We start from the raw sequence: 17,703 nt of genomic DNA, 5'->3' as shown, positions 1-17,703 counted from the left end.
ATCAGCTTTTGGTTAGTGGATGTCTGACAAATTAGCAGTACCCTTAGTTTTTCCTGGCAAGGGAGAAATCCTCTCTCCTCTTCCGAGGTGGTATGACAAGCACCTCTGTTATTCCTCTCATTCATCTGGCAAGGAAGGGAGGAGTGGAGATCTTGTACTTTGCCCCTTTCCCAGGCATTAGAAATTCCTAGACTGGAAATACAAGTGAGGTGGAGAAGGGCATCACTACAACTCCTCCCTACCTGCCCCAGCTTTCTAGATGCTTGAAGCAGTTATGTAAGTCGACTGACCTCTCGTTTTAAACTTTTGGTTATCATTTTTACACAACTCTAGTACTTTTCTCTGCTGTTTATATTCTGAGTAGCAAACTGAAACTGATAAGCATTTTCTTAAATGCAGATTTGGGAAGCCAGGAATATATTTTTTATTTTTTTTCCCATATTATTTAACTTTCAAAGGTGATGATATGTTCCCTGAATACTGCAGAAGTTAAAGACTTAACCCTCATTTTTTTTTCAAGAAGCTTCCTACTTACCAAGTGAGTAGTAGGTATCTTAGAGACTTTTAAAGCCTACATTAAGGGTCTGTTCTAAATTAACAAACCAAAAAGTGGAAAGCAATTTTTTTTTTTCAGTGAAATGGTATGTTTCAAGGAAATTGAAAATAGAAATTGAAACATTTTATTTTAAAATTTATTTAATTACAGATGTATTTGGTTTTCATCTTAACTGATATTTGTGCATGGATTTTTTCCCCTTGTTTTCTTTTTAATTTTTAAAAAATGTAAAGGAGGAGTTGGGGACATTTATAAAATAATGACAAGTGTTTAAAAAAATCTAAAGAGTATATTGAATGGAATGAGATGCTGATGTCACATTAAGGTATTGAAATACCACTTACCTTAATTTTGAAAACTCATGTCTATACCCTATGTTTGCAACTCTGTGTTTACAATCTATGCATGTATTGACTTTCAATCTGTGTTTGCTAAGATTATGATTACTGCACTGGTTTTCTGAAGTGTTACTTCTGTCATATTATTTCCATTTTGCCTATTTTGCAGGGGGTTAGATATGGTTATGACTAGGAAAGGAATTTGTTGTCCTTTATTGGTTTTGTTGTGAGCCTGATGTAATGTCAGCTCATATTATAATAATGGCTCCTGGCAAAAAAGCTGCAAAGCATTTCTCAAATGTTGTGCCTTATTGCTGCATTTCTCAAATTTCACAATTAATTTTATGAATGTTTTCTGAGAGGCTGTGTTTTTCAGTTGTGTATAGAAAAGGGTTTGCCCTTCAGTTCTGACAGCCTATGGAAGTTCTGATAGAGAATCTTAAAGCTGACTGAGGAAGGAGTTGTTTTTCTTTTCAGCTCATTCACTCATCAGTGGTTCTGCTCCCTTTAATAGCTGCAGTCAAACGCCATGTCCAAATTTGGCAAGCTGATGCCTTTTTTGTTTAAAGTTAAAGCCCATTTTGGCATTGGAAATGAGATAAGCTCATTTCAAAGAACTGAAGTTGGAATGAAGTTAGCAAGGCTCTGTGCCAGCAGATAAGTCCAGTAAGCTTCATAAATTAACTTGCTGGCACTTATATAAATTTTTGAGCAACATAAGCTGGCTGTTGCACAACTATCTGATGTGTTTGCCATTTGACATTACCTGAAAAAATAATGCACAGCAGTTGTTAGATTTATAGAATCTCTTTCATGAGGCATATTCTAGAGCAGCATTCAGGAAATAGTCCAAATACTTCATTAGGTGTGCAATGACACGTACCTACAGGAATGATAACATACCTCTTCAGACACCCAGCACTGCCTCTGTTAAAGGCAAAGTCTCACTTTTTACTTCTACAGGAATTAGTCCCGCTTCTTGATTTCATGTGTGATTTTCTGTATTTAGCTATGTAATCTTTTATTGCTACATGGAAACTAACTGTGTCTTTTCAAGAGAAAAGCTTATATTTACTAAAGGGATAACAAAGAGATCAAGCGGTGTCAAGACACTTGACTCTTGTTCTTTCCAAGCCTTAGGTGTAAAAGGTAAACATTTACCACTAGATTATTATTGCTTGTGTAGGCCAAAATACATGTGTGGATGCTGCTAGTATGCCAGTGGTGGCCAATCATACATCTTTTCTTGTGCTGGGTTGCATGAGACAAGTCAAGTACTGGCAGGGCCTAGAAAAGAAGAGGCTGAGGAAATAAAGTGATTAGGACCAGGGAAATGAGCAGTGGAAGCAATGGAAGTAACATGAGGTCTTCCAAAGGGGTATGTTAAATTCTAATCTAGCAGATAACAGTAATTCTAGATGCTTAGAAGCTGTTTGGCTAACTGTGTTTCAAACATGACCCAGTCAGCTTCTCCTGTGTACATCTTGCTTAGACATTGCATCCTTTCTTTTCAGACATGTATTTTGTAATTGCTATTCAAGTCTCATTCATGGGATATGAAGTACTGTATCCACACTATTCATAGACTAAAACTGGCACAAAATGCTGTAGTATGTCCCTTCTATGTTAGTTATAATTAACCTTTTTTCTGTTCCTTAACTAATCAAGATAAAAGGTTATAGGCAAGTGAATGTATTGGGATTACATATGCTGCTGCTGGAGAAAGAGCTGGTTCTATTCAGTAGCGCTAGATATAACAAAAATTTCTGAGAATTTTGCAAAACTCAAGACTAAGAATAGATCCCTAGAGGGATTGTGTGACTAGAGGAACCCATCAGGCAGAAGGCAGTAGCAATGCTTTTTGGATTGCATTTTGTCTAAAAATTATTAGATGACAAGACAGAGCTTGTTCTTCTTGGAGTCATAAAACTGTCAGTGAAGATCTGCCTATATTGTATGTCCCTCTCCATGGAAACACTTGTGTGTATGTATGTTTTCTCCCTTCTTCTGGTATATTTTTGTCAATGAAAGTTATATTTGGAAAAAGATCTAAAATGTCAAGAAAAGAACAGTGATTTCTTAGTTAAAAAGAAAACATTTATCCCTGTGTGATTGTGATTTGTATTTTATTCCTGCTCTAAGATTTTTTTTTTTTTCCATCTATAATTTTTAAATTATTATCTTTTGACTTATTGAGAATGTCTTATATTGTAAATAACAGATAATAAAAGTCTGGGAATGCTATGACTATCTACAAAATACCTTTAGGAAAGGCAGAAATAAAGTGGGAGGCAAAGCTGCTCATCCTGTCTGGATCTTCTTCTGACGTTTCTCCTAGTTTTCATTCTAAGCAGCTCTTTTTAAGCACACCTTTATCCTTGGCCACAAAATACTGCTTTTGCATAGGGCTCTTCAAATATAGCAAAGTGCATATATGCAACTGTACTCCAAATGTGTTTCCCTGGGGCTGGCTACAGGTTTTTTGGAGGCATTAGGCAACAAGGAACCATAAAGATTTGAACTGTGGTCCATGGTGGCTCATTCTGTATTGCTGTACTTGACAGGCTTTTTTCCTGTCTGTGAGCTTATGTGCATTTGTGTCTATGAGAGAAAGATATCCTTGGGTAACACGTATTTACAGTTGTTCTGTGTTAGTGTACTGACCCAAGACCTCTATCTGGAAAGCTTAGGAAGAAGGGAAAACAAATGTTCATTCTCCCTTAAGTCTGAAAAAATATATGGATTTTTTTTTCTAAGTACAGAGCAGTCAAGTGTTTCTTCCAAGCATGTGTCCAACCTCTAGATCAATACCTTGACCTATTTTGTGGTCTCCCAAGAGATAAGACTTCATACACAAACAAATGATGAGATCGCATGTGAAATCACATGTTAGGTCATAGTCACTTGTAGTCCAAGTGCCAACACTTCTGAGTATTTTTCTCTTAGAAACAGGCATTTGAATGTCTTTTAATATACAATTGTTATCTTATGTTCCATAAAGTACTGTATTCAGATCTATTTTTCTATCACTTTGTGGCTTGGCTTTAGCGTTTTAACAGCAGTTGCTATGGAAGAATTAGCCATGTTTATTGGGTCCTGACAAACGGCAACAGCTGAAAGACAAATATTGTATTCTGTTTTAAGTATAAGGTGGGCCCTGAGCCAGAGATTAGCAGCTTCAGAATATAGCTAGCCACAAAGCTGGATCCTCGGTCCTGATGCACACTCTAGTTACTCAAGCAGAATGCTTAAATGTAGCTAGATATTTTCCCCATTACTATCTTGATTAATATCTTTTTGCTTGTTTAAAGGACACTGGCAGCTTGTTCATGTCTACTAATTAGTTTCTTATCAGCAAAAGAAAATACCAAAAGAAAGTAATTAATTATGTTTTTCACACTTTGCCCTGACTGGACTTTTTACTTGATCCTGTTCAGCAAATATAGGAGTAAGTGCATAGAATTGAGAAAACATTTGCAAAAAATGGCTGTATTGTGAAAAATTATGAAGTGCAGCAAGGATAAAAACAGCAGAAATTTTAGCAGGACAAACTTCACATTTTATCAACATGTAATAATTGTATATGAAATGGTAGATGTGAAAACTGTCAGGCATATCCACAAAGAGTCTTAAAACTGGTATTCATATATCCACTATTGCTATACTCCAGCATGTGGGGAGTTAATATTGTTCGTACCATAGCTGGGAATTTTTGTTCTTGAAGTTTGCTGGTACTGTGGAAATTCAGGCCAGAATTCGGGTGTAATTCTTCCACGGCTTTTCAAAGGGTAATCCTATTTCTACAATGTGAAGTAAATAATGGTATTTACAGGTAGTGCTTTTAAATGTAAGTAAAGTCTTAACAAAAATCTCTCTGGAAATAAAGACCTGGAAACAGTTTTGCTTGAAATCCTTTCCACTGACTCCTGCTAGCTAAAAAACCCCACCAAACAAACCAACCACTAAAAAACTCTTCAGAAATGCAAACAAAAATCTCCCTAAGACTGATTTTTTTTACCCCCTCTTGCCTGCCCATTGCATTTCAGCAATTTCTTGTTTAGCATTTCTCAGAGCTTAAAAGTAACTAGCTAAAATTCCCTTGCTTGAGGGAATGCCAGAATGTTTAAAGTCAGGATCTTCTAACAACCTCCAGTAAACATGCCGCAGGAGCTGGTAGGTAATGTAAGTTTTATGGCTTGATGCAGGAGACCTTCTCATCTTTGGAAGTTCTGGATTTCAGCAATGATGTCAAGTTGCTGAGGGCTTTTGGTAGACGTCTGGGTAAGGCAAGAACCAAAGTGTGAGAGCTTGAATGGAATAAAACAGAATTGCAGTAATTTTCAGTAGTAAAATGTTTCCTATTCCATGGATGCCTTTCCCTCAATAGTACTTTTGCCTCTGGAGCTGACAGGAAGAGGAGTGGTAGAACAGGAGGGAAAAGTAGGGTAGGTCACTCGTATGGGGGAGCTGAGTGAGCAGCTGCATGGTGCTTACTTTCCAGCTGGACTTATAACTAGGCCAGTCAAATTTCCAGCTGGACTCAAAACCACGCCCTTCAGGGTGGGCAGGCCCATAGAGCCTGAAGGACATCTTTGGGCTTGCTGTATCTGTTTGTATCTTCCCCTGTTGATCTTACTCTTCACTTCTTTTAGTCTGGCCTGACTGTAAGAGATGCCTTTCTATGGCTTTCTGGGGAGCTATCATTCATGGCAACACAGGATGTGCCTGGTGGTGGAGGTGGTGCCTTGTGAGGCCACCTAGAGCAGAGGCTAGACAGAATGAAAGAAATAAAAGTAGGTATTTATTACAAGGCCTTCAAAGGATACACCTTGGGCAGTACAAGAGCCCGGCCATGGCTCCACCTAAGATGAACACCAAGTTTTCACACTTTTATAAGTTTTGGTCCATTTACATATTGGAGTTAATTGTCCAATTACAGCTTCAGGTTATGAAGTCCCATCCTCCCAAACTGCTCTTCTCAATTCCCTGTTTATACTTTTTGGGCCTGAAGCTGCAACAGTGTCCTTGGTTCTTGGGCTGGAAAAGGATTGTTTTGTCTAACTATACTGTGAAGAGAACTTGCTAACACTATATGAAGTTCAGAGTTATGTACTAATGCCGTACAGAATCTGGAAAATATGAAAGCTAAAACTTAAGGCATCAAAGCAAGAAGGCTGACAAGGCTGGATCCATAACATAGCCAGGTATCCTGTTTATAGGGCCTGAGATGGCTCTCTCTGGTTTTGTCTGCTTTTTATGTCCCAAATACACTGCTCTTTCTTCACTAGCAGCCACACTCTAGTTTTGTTGTGTATTAGGGTGTTTTTTTAAAATTTGGTTTGGATTTTAAATTTATTTGAGTGGAAGAGGCTGAAACATCTGCTGTTTCTGTAACTGAGGTACAGGATGTACCTGTGAATGTATGCCTATAAGTGAAACAATTTATTTTCATTTAGTGCTGTTTTCCCTCCTGCATTGAAGCAATGGTTAAGACCTCAAAAGACCAAGGACATCTTAGCATGAATGCTGTACAAATAAGTTGCAGGTTTTCTGCCTTGAGGATTCTTGTCTCGAAGCCTGCACTGTTTCTGACCCTGCAATGAAATAGATAAACAAAGGAAGTGTGTGTTGCAAAGAATGGAGAAAGTTTGGATAGTTAGTAGAAATGTTAAGATCCTGTGCACAGAATTTATCCCTAGTGTCTGCAACTGAAAAGTCAATTTTCTGTAAGAGCTTAAACTGCAGAAGTTTTAGAAGTTTTAGTTTAAAGCTGCAATGGTCAGAAGTTATTATCTGATGCTGATGTAGGTTTGTAACAATTGCTTTCTTCGACCACTCTTATTTAAAATGCCTTTTGTCTGAAATGGTAGGTACAAAAATTTGGCACCCCTGTGTAGCAGTATGCTTGTTTCAGAATGTGAATATGGATTGGTGACTAGCAGAGGGGTTTTTTGTGCATCCTGGATGGTTTTGATGGCATATGACTTTGATACTTTCTGCTTCAGATTGTCTCATGTGCTGCTTTATGTCTTGTACCTCAGAGCTGGCTGCAGGAGCAGTTGAAATGAATCTATAAATAGTTCCTTAAACTCTTCCATGACATATAAATACTGCGCTCTACTACCCCAGACGTCCTGGGCACATTCATTTGTCCTCTTTTATGGTGTAAAGAGGGAAGGGCTCATTCTCACCTGTTCAAATACTTCCAGTTACATGTGAAAAAAGCCCCTATCTATAACAGATGAATCTGTGGTAGTGTAAGAAAAGCCTCTGGTGGGTATTAAGCCAGCTGGTATTTGTACATGTTTCACATTACAGAGTTCAGAGCACTAACCCAGGGAAGCATGCGTTGGGTCTTTGCATGCTTGGGGTTTATCTAGCAAATCACAGTGACAGAAGCGGTGCAATGACCCACTTAGAACGACATGTTCAGGCTTCTCAGTGTTCCCCATCTGAAGTGCTGGTTTCACTTGTATGCTTAACTCAAGGGCGAGGGAGGGAATCACAGTGCAAATGACTGAAGGCTTGATAATTTTAATAGAGCAGTTTATTTCTTTGGTCCTTAAGTGGCACTTACAGAAAGTCTTGAGATAAAATTACTCCATTTTATATTAATGCAAGATGGCCAAAACAATCTTAAAGGACTAGATCCTTTAAGATATTAAAATAGCAAATTTCTCTCCCAATCACTTGGAGCTAGAGCTTGGACCCCAAAGTGGACACAAGTGAATACTGGACCCTCTCTTGCAAAGGAAACATTAGCTTATGAGAGAGAAGTGAAACCCCTCCTTTTGGAGGGAACTATCAAGAGCCACTGCTTGTAGCTCTCTGGTAATTCTTCATTGGTAGAAATAAATGATTACATTATTCATGGGATGTTTTTAAAGTGGTTTACTGATTTTTCTGATGGATGGAAAATGTAGGAGGATTACTTTGCTATTTGTTTATGGGGGTGATGAAATAATGGCTTCCAAGTTTGTTATTTGTGTTGGCAGCAAGAAACATGAATTGTTGATATGCGAGTGTCTGTACTGAGGATAGCAACGCATTTTGTGTTGTCAGTCAACACTTCCCCCCCTCTCTGCCCTCGTGTCACTTGTGATGTAATGCCATTCTGATGTAGTGGAACCCTCCGTGCTCCTGATTTGTAATTAGATGTGACATCATGAAATAAAGGTTGCTCAAAAAATTGGTATGGGATAGTTGTTATAGGCATTAAAGCTATTTTAGTAAGAATGCTTTCTGCTTTTTTGTGGTATAAAACAATTGGTTACCACAAAATTTTGCTTCTTTGTGACCCCTCAGGAAACAAAATCTAAATATCAAAGGACATATTTCTTAATACATTATATGTGGCATTCTCACTGATGCAAATGAAACAGGAGCTGGGAGTCCTGGGTGCAGCTGCACAGTGTAACTATTTACAGCACATTTGCACTAGAAGTTGCACCTGCAGGATTGTTCAAGTTCTTCCCTGGTTTCATCACCACATAGTAACTAGAAGCTTTCAGTAGATTTCTGTCATATTCTGCATAGACATGTGTGAAAATATTTTTAATTTTCAAAGGAATGTGACTTCACTATATGGATGAGAACAATAGATTCTGTTGGTCAACCTTTAGCTAGGACTTGGGAACTTCAGTATCTAGCCATTACAGGAAGGATAACAGTAAAATGGCAATTTCTGCATCCAGTCAAATAAATGGCATGATGTTGATTATAATAGAGTTGCAGAAGAAAGTCATGTTAATTCAGCATCCCTATTTACTGTGTATGCATAAGGCACTGATTTCCATTGTGTTGGTCTGGCAGTTCCCTGCTGTGTAAAATGGATGGATTTAGGTGTTGGTCTGATTGGTATTTGCTGGTTTTAACAATGGATAAAAGAAAATTTTTTAAGCTAACTTTTCAGTTAAGTACTAAAAAAGGAACTATCTGCGCTGCTCTGTTGGGAGAACGGTTAAAGAAGTGGATTGTGGTCTCTCTGTGCACTCACAGTTTTCAGTATTATAAAACCAACCCAAACTGGACATTCAGTTGTTCTAGTGCTTCTTTCTTGTGTAATTTTAGTTTCATGTTAATACAGAAATTATTACCAATACTGTGGGATCTGTTGATTTCAAAGGGACTTGCTGTTAACTGGAGCAAAGGCAGGGTTTCACCCTATAACTATTAATGCTGTAAGGGACTATACTTAGCAATGACCTAAAGTCTTTCTAGAGCTACTGACTTCATGTTTCCAGCTTCCCATGGGCTCATGCACTGCTTTTTCAAATGCGCAGGAAGCACCTCGTGTTCCTGTCCGGGTTCTGTATATCAGCATTTAAAAGGCAACTAGTAAATACCAGGCATCGCAGAATGACACCATGCTTTGCTTTGGCACGGGTGACAGAATGTGAGACCTGCTAGGGTGACCCTTTGCTTAGTTTGGGATATAGATCACTACCCTGAACTGCTCCTGCATTAATTTCCCTGGCTTGTTGATATGTTATGGGCTCTATTGCTTTAGGAAGCCTTTGCCTCGGCAGCAAATATACTCTGCAGGGTAGGGACTGAGGTCAACTGATTTTTTGGGATGCTGTGGTTATATTACCTATTTGTCTGAAATGTACTGCAGCTCTACAACAGACTTTATTTTATTGCACTGGCACAGACTTTTCTTAGTCTGCAAATCCAGCTGCCAACTCATAGTATGAAAAACAAATTCTAACAGAAATCAAGAAGCATGCTACATATGCTGACAAGAGAAAAGGAATTTGGTTTGATATATACTTCAGTTTGTTCCTTAAATAGTGTAGCTGGGATTTCAGCAGACTTAGCAGAATTGAGCATGTTTGGTTTACCTGGATATATTTAAATATTTCTCTACTTTTTGACTAAAACATTAAGAACTACAGTCTTCTCCTGAAGTGTCAATGGCTTGCTATTTTCATTACAATGGCAAATATTTTCCTCTTTTTCATTCATTGTGCAATTAGTAGACGATTCTATTTTACCCCTTAACCACTCAGACCTTTAATGATCCAGAATTTCTTTATACTAGTGAGACTATACTAACCAGCTGGTGTTATTAGGCTAGTTTTTATAGAAGACTATTAAAGCACAGCACTGCCTGTTTCTGACAGTTCTCACAGGTACCTGGCATAAGGCAGGACTTCAGTGATGTTCTGAATCCTGTGCTGGGTCAACCAAACAGAAAGGGCAAACCACACAATGTTTGACTGAATATGCCAGCATTTGGTTATTGGGCTGTGAGAAGAGATGCATGTGGTGGTTTAAACTAAATGAGCAGAGGAAGGGAAGGGTTACTTCAGTCATACTGACTAAATCAGGCCTTGTCCTGACTGAAAACACTCCCAGCACTGACAATTATACTGACAAAGGAGTTTCTGCTGGAGTTTTAATAGCAGTCCTTGGTCTTAACCTCCCTGTAGACAGGTATCACTTTCAGCTACATATTTATTATTTACTTAGAGATGTTGGTGGGCTTGCATTTTCCAGCCCAGCAATTGTGAAGAGGAAACATCATACATCAGACTTGAGGAAATGGATTATTCCTGTCCAAATGCAGGTTGCTGGTGTACTGGATTCTTTAGTGGCAGAAGTATACTATGCACAGCATTTGGGAAGAAGCAACCTGGCAGGAATGGCCAGTGTGGAATGGTGAAGAAGGACCAAAGAGCTACTCTGAGTCTCCAGCAGTATCTGTGCTACCAGGCAGTGAAAAAAAGTTCAACAAAAAAACCAAATGCAAACCCCCACCCAAAACCTAGAACTGCTTTGCTTCTTGTTGCATGATTTTTTGGACTGTTGTTTCTTACCAGGCAGAGATGTCTCAAGTGTACAATGTTCCCCAAAACCAGTGTTTTCCTTAATTCTTGTTCCTGTGCTGTCATTTAACATGGGAGTTCTTGTTTGGCTTTTGTTGAAGGATTAGGATGTAGGAACTTCTGGCATGTATAAAGTGTTTATACATTGTGTGTTTTACCTTTGTGTTTCCGTGTGAAGGGTGGTTCTGGCAAGAGAAAAATCATCTCAAATTGACACTGTGCAGAGTCCATACTGTTGCTTTTGCATTCAGGTGTTTCAAGGATGACACAGAAGTGGACTAAGTGAGAGCTGTGTGGGCAATGCTAGTGGCACAAATATATAACTGGTGTAGGCTTTGTGGGGGGTGTGTGTGTAAGTACAAGGTGTACTAATATTTGCTTATAAACTTGAAGTCTTTGCAATACTTAAGTGATAAGTTACTTGTATTTGGAGAAAGGATAGGGGAAACAGTTTTGTACTCCAAGCAGAATTTATTAGAAGTCTATTCAAGGAAAAAAAACCAACAGAGACCTTTTGCTTGTAGGAATTCAAAGTCAGTTACCTGAAAGCCAGGTATGAAAAACCTGCATTTTTCTAAAATCAGATACAGAGTAGAAACAGTACTTTTTAAATATCACAGGCAACAGATATTTAAGTCCTCAATCATAAATGGCATCAAAGATAGTATTAATCTCACAGCAAAGCTGCATGCAGATCTAGTTTAAAATTGAAAGCCTTTGAATATAAAGCTTTTGCCATGAAATCTGCAATAATAAAGGTATGCTGCACAAAGATGTTTCTTTACCTTTGCCTTAATGACCTTTCTCAGTAATAAAGACATATGTACATTTAGATTTGGCTGGTAAACCATATTTTAATTAATAAAATTTTGCATAAAAGGCTATCTTACAGAATTGCACTATCCAGATGTGATTATGGTAAACAGAGAAAGAAAAGAAAAATGCATTGAAATGTTCTGTATGTGAAGAGGGCAAATAAGAAACTTAATTTTTAAAAAATCAACAACCAAATGGCTCTGTACAAAAACGCAAAATTATGTACAAAATGCTACAGAGACTACATACATTTTGATAATTTTGATCCTTTACCCATGAAAAATGCAGCAGAAGCTTTTGCCATCTATAAGGTGCCAAAAAATCCAAATCCAAATTTTTATTTTTATAAAGCCATAGTGATTATCATCCTGTGCCTTAATTTGATTTGCTATTTATGCTTACCTTTTCTTATGGAAAACGTATGTTTTCAAACACTTGTTCATTCAGACAAAAAACCAAAACCCAACACCTCTAAAATATATTTGTTTTAATACTTGTGACATTTTTTGCTGTCTAAATTCCTAAAAAGAATGTGTAACTTGGGTTTCATTAACATACATACACATATATAGTGAAATAAATCAGTACATGATGCTTGTGAATATTTTTCAGGTGGCTATGTTAGGAAAGAAAAAAACCAAAATCCAACAATCCTTTGCACTAACACTGGTTACGTTCCTGCTTCTTTAATTTCCTGATAAGTAAAAACACTAACCTCTTACACTTCATGTTGCTTACTATTACAAGATTTTGATTACAACCATTTAATATCAGACATCAATAGCAGGTTATTATTGTCTATGCTTACAGCACTGTCTTGCTCTTCCTTAAATTCTCTTTCCCCAAGTCTTTGTGCCTTTTGCACTTCTTACTTTTTAACAGAAAACACTACAGGTATACTACAGTTTTTCATTAGGGAAAAAAAAGAAAAAAGATTTAGCCAATACCATTGCACCCATTCAGAACACTTGCAGTTCTTCCATTTTTCACTTTGCTTGCTTGAGATTTTACAATCACTGTGCATTTGTTACAGCATACAAGTGCAGGCAAAGAAAATCTATATTATAGTTTGTCATACATTGTAAACCAGTACAATAGGCAAACCCGTGACACAGCAATGTGGAAGCAACAAATGCTGCCAAGCTAATAAGAATGTGTAAAATCAATTTTTAAAAAAAATAGTAAACAGCAACTTTCCTCTGTATTACATGCATGCTGAAAAAATCCCACCAGACTTCATGGTAGTACAAACAAATGTTCAAACCAAGATCAATTTATCCCCCCTTCCCCCCTACCCTCCACGGCAACTCATTTGTGTACCTGTCATCAGGCTTTTCCTATTGTGTTTCGCATGAAAAGACTTTAAAGCAGGGAGTATTTAAATGCTGAAATGATTCCTCTTGTCTCAGAAAAGCTCAGTTATTCACACTGTGGTCGTTGCTGTAATACTGCTGGAACGGTTTGGCGGGTGGGATGGGATGAGGATGAACTAGATGGCCTCTATTTGACACTGCAAGCAAGAAAACAGAAGGCCAGCGTAGCATGTTTTCTAGCAGCTTTATGCAGATGTGTTGCAGAGATGCAGCATAAATAAGTAGAAAAAAAAAATTCACAGCCTCTTGACATAGTTTCCAGGGAAAGTACCAAAGAATTTGGTTCTTCTTGAGGTTCCTGAAATTAGAAGCAATAGATGAAAGATGGGAATAACAACAGAAAATCACTATGTAAGCATGGCCTTCAAATTTTTTATGTTTAATATTGCACAAATAGAATGATCTAGAGTTCCTTATACTATGTAATTTTATTTATGAGGTTTAACAAAGTGTAACACAGGAAGAAAAATGCAAATTAAGATGCATATTTGACTAAATTGTTATGCCTGATTAAAAGAGTGCTAAAATTCTTGGTACATAGAAATAATTTAATTTCAACAACATAAAATCTATTTAAATAATGTGAATTTTTAAAATATTAAGAACTTGTCAGATGACTAAGTTAGCTGCTGTGTGCATGAAGGTTTATGAAATGATTAAGCCACCATATTTACACCTGGTTATGAAATTATTGTTTATTCAGTAATACTTGGGTTTCACAAGTGGTCAGTGCTGTGGATGTATTCCTATGGGAAGGTTTTAAGTTGCCTGGCCTTTATAAAGAGAGAAGTAATACATCGTCAATTCTGTGTCACGAATGACAACAATGCTGTACAACAATCCGGAGCTGTGTGTCAATTTGCATCTATTAATTTTAACAGACAAAAGTGCAAAATCACCTGCTAATTTCAGTGGATTTTGGTTGGGATTTCTCCTGATAAAGCCAGGTTCAAGTTTATTACACTAAATGCCAAAAATCAAGTTGTTTAAAAGACGCTACACAAAGAGGGCAGCAAAGGTCAGGGGGGAAGAAAGAAGAAAGCAACCAAATTAAAACATACCCACAAACCATCCATCATCACATTTTTCCATCACATCAATGACATCTCCCTCTCTGAGCTCCAATTCATCTTCGTTCCTAGGAGTATAGTTATATAGAGCCTGAAACCTTAAATAGGACAAATGAGGATTTTAAAAAGAAGTAAGAGTTCCTTGCACTTTTGCTCAAGTAAAGCAGCTGGTTTAAACATTAAGAAAAAACACTTCTTGCAAATAGAGGGGAAAAGAACTTTTTTTTTTATTTCCTGCCTGGTGGACTTGAGGGTAAGGAATGTATAGTAAATAAAACCTTCATTAGAAAGGCAACTCATGAGACACTGAAGATAGGGTTTAAAGGCAAGCCTGATGGCTCCTCAACCAGTTGCTTCAAAACCAGATCTTTAAAAAAAATTTAGTGTTATTTTATAGTTCAGCAACCAAACAGAGGACTTCTAAAGGACAATCTAGATGTTCTAGGCCTGTAGCCTTCCATGGTCAGCACCTAACACTGTGGTTCTGCCTTTAAGCTCTGAGAAGCCAGTGGCAGTACATCGAGGGTACCCAGGACAGCAGCTCTCACACGCTGTCACTGTGGCTGGGGGAGCTCCCTGGGCTCTCAAGTGACTGCATAGACAAGCCATCTATGGGAGTGAGGGAGAGGCCTGAAACAAATCAGAGGACATATGGATGGAAACTCAAACAATATTCAAAGCCTGAGCTGTGCTTCTACACCTGGCTAGGGCTGCAGATTGCAGGATGTAAAGTGGATAAATGGCAAGAAGTGTGCAATTACTAAATCATTGTATTTCATTCCTTGCCAGCTTTTAATTAAAGTTTTTTTAATTGAAAGAATAAACTCTCACTAGGGGGAACTGAAGGTTCTTGGGCTGACAGCCCACAGGAAGATTGTTGCACAAGCCTGTGAGTCCTGCAGAGTCAGAATTGGCCTTTTCTCCTAAGCAACTGTGCCTCAGATATGCCTGTCTAAAAAGAAGCAGGGTACAACAGCAGAAATTGGGAAAATTAATTTCGGATTACTGAAGCAAAACATAATTGTGTCCATCCTTTTCTCTTAAAACAGTTCACTGAGTTTTAAACCTTAATACTGTCATTACACTTTCCCCAGTAAAAGAAGATAGCCTGCTCATTGATGGGTTTATCATTCCAGCTAAGTTTTCATGGCTTCAATAAGATGTACACTTTAGTAAAAAAAATTCCTGGTCCTGAAAGCCCAATTTGAAAATCCTATATACAGACTGGTGCTAGGCTTAGTTTCATGATGGTCATCTTGAATAAACTACACTTAATTTTCACATTGCTGGTTCGGAGATTAGAAAAGAAGAAAATGTTCCAAGAAAAAAAAAGAAAACCAATTTCTCTTGGTTTCTCATCACTGGCAGTCATCTTCCCAAGCCCCAAAAGTCTCTTTTTATATTTTAATTACTCTAACAAAATGGAAAGAGACTGGTTGTTTAAGCAATAATCTTTGGTAATTTGTGTAGCAGGAGTAAGAACAATCTGTGCAAAAAACTACGTGGCAATAATATTTTCTTTTATGCTTATCAGAATTTCAGGAAAGCAGAGGTATGGTGATATTCCAAAAACTAATTAAATGCAGCTTCCAAGGGGACAGGATTTGCAGATGTAATGTGTCATGAATAGGATTCAAGCCAATTACTTACTCAGGTATAGTAACAAGAACTTCCCAATGAGCTCTCTTTGTACTTTAGAAATTGAATCTAGTAATTTTTAGATAATCCAATAAAAAACTCATTTGTAGTAATTTCATTTTCTCTATGCTAATATGGGACTTTTGTAAGTATGAAAACTCTACTAGCATTTACAATACTGACAGAAAACATACTCAAGAAAATTTGTATATAAATTCAATATATTTCTATTTTTAATTTTAGGAATCAATAACTTTAGTAATGAACTACTTATAATATATTGAACAAAACAAATTAGAAAATTATTGCTTTCAGAACCGAGTTAGGTGCTTCAGCATGCTCAACAATACCGACAGGAAACTGGTTTTAGTGAGATTGACTATCCAAATCTCATTATGTATTTGTGGTATATCTATCTGGCCCTCTTTTTGCCCCTCTTTTTCATCTTCAAATGACTAAGGAAAACTTAAAAATATTTTTAGACAATAAACCTTAGGTACATTTTATGAAAAATTATCTAGTAGGGCATATGCTGAAGTGCTCTGATGCTAAAGGAAGAATGGCTACTGGTTTCAGTGATCACTGAAGGCTGGGGGGGGGGACAGGGATCAAGAGACAATCTTGCATTAAACTTGCATTTTAACTGTCAGTACTGAAATATCCCAAAGCACTTAAAATAAGATTTGAGTTCTAGGTTCTTGTCCAGTTTTCAGGAAAGCTTTTCTTGTATCTCATTTTTTGAATTGTACTTGTAAATCACACCAAAAAATGTGAGCCTGTGTTCCTGTGATCAGCATTATCAAGGTACTTTTTTACTCTCTCTTCACATCCAGAACTGTTTCTGAATAATTGTATCAAGTCAGTAAAGCAGATCAGTTGAATCAGTGTTGAATCTGTAATTTTCATTTTGCTGAGATGTAAAAATAGAGAGAATTAAAAAAGTCAGAATCTCTTCTGTAAGTACAGACAATGGAGAACTGTTAAGTTGCCATGTCTGGCTGCACTGAATGTAAAATTAAACAAATAAGGCTTTGCTCTCTGGGACTTTCTTGGCTATCTTCCTACATCATGCAGTTACCTATAAATCTGTGAAATCTCTTCATAATTGTACTTGGCAAGTTAAAAAATTGATCCGATGGTGTGCTGGCTGTTGGTTAAATGTGTTTGGTTTAGTAGACAGGAATTATACTTACGGTTCCCCCCCACCGTGTATGTTTTCATGAGAAAGCACAGGGCGCTGTGGCTGAAATGAAATGATTTGAAATGTAATACAGATTTGCAGTTTAAGGTCCAAATAGTTGGATAGGGGTGTAACACACAGCTGCTCAAGAGTTTGTATTTTACCTTGTGTGAAACCATGGCACATTCTGCCCCCCTTCCAACTCACAAGAAATTCTTAAGAGACATGACAAACAACTGAATCTTGGCACATTTAAAGATCTGATTTTTGGAGGTCATAATAAAAACTAAACAAAACCGTGAACCTCATCAACAGTCCATTCTATTTATATCATAGTACAAAGCTGGAACAGAACCCTGCTGCTTCTTCACTGTGAAACAGAAATAACATTGGAAAAATCAGATGCAACTGATGAACATCATACATTTTTTGGGTGAAATATATTTTTAGATAAGCAGAAATAAAATCTCCTATACATAATGGCAGAATCTAGACTATTCACAGACGAACAACATAACAATTTTCATTACACACACAAAGTACTAACTTGGCAGGCATAACATGCTATGCTTTAACTAATTCTGTTTCATCTCAAGCCATGCAGGCTGTTGGGAGGCAAAGAACAGAAAAAAATTTTGAACGAATACATTTAATTGTGTGAATATAACAATTAACACTTTAACAGAAAAAAGTAGTCTGTATTTCCAGTGCAAAGCTTTTTGAAAGGAACTATGTTCCTTCTTAATGGAGCATTACTGAGCAATAATATTCAATTCATCTGGATGCAATGGAAATGAAAAATACTAACCTTCTACAGAAACCATATCCTGCTTAGAAAGTCATTGATTTATACTGATTAGAATCTGGCTGGGGCCAGAAAGTGCAGGAGCAGCTGCTTGGAA

General features: G+C 37.3%; 1 protein-coding gene across 49 annotated transcripts in view; it reads right to left on the bottom strand.

Annotated features, from left to right (window-relative positions):
* Window positions 1-11,175: 11,175 nt before the first annotated feature.
* Window positions 11,176-17,703, bottom strand: part of SORBS2 (sorbin and SH3 domain containing 2) — a 152,469-nt gene continuing 145,941 nt past the window's right edge. For all 49 annotated transcript variants that reach the window (XM_072928290.1, XM_072928310.1, XM_072928284.1 and 46 more), the window contains 3 exons: window positions 16,815-16,864; window positions 13,975-14,081; window positions 11,176-13,211 (listed from right to left, as the gene is read on the bottom strand). In XM_072928290.1, coding sequence (XP_072784391.1) covers window positions 13,150-13,211; window positions 13,975-14,081; window positions 16,815-16,864 — 219 coding nt within the window. In that variant the 3' untranslated portion in view covers window positions 11,176-13,149. The remainder of the gene's footprint in view (window positions 13,212-13,974; window positions 14,082-16,814; window positions 16,865-17,703) is intronic.

The sequence above is a fragment of the Taeniopygia guttata genome, chromosome 4, assembly GCF_048771995.1.
Source record: "Taeniopygia guttata chromosome 4, bTaeGut7.mat, whole genome shotgun sequence".
Taxonomy (NCBI): Eukaryota; Metazoa; Chordata; class Aves; order Passeriformes; family Estrildidae; genus Taeniopygia; species Taeniopygia guttata.
The sequence above is the reverse complement of the archived record's forward strand: the minus strand, read 5'-3'. Positions and strand labels throughout refer to the sequence as shown.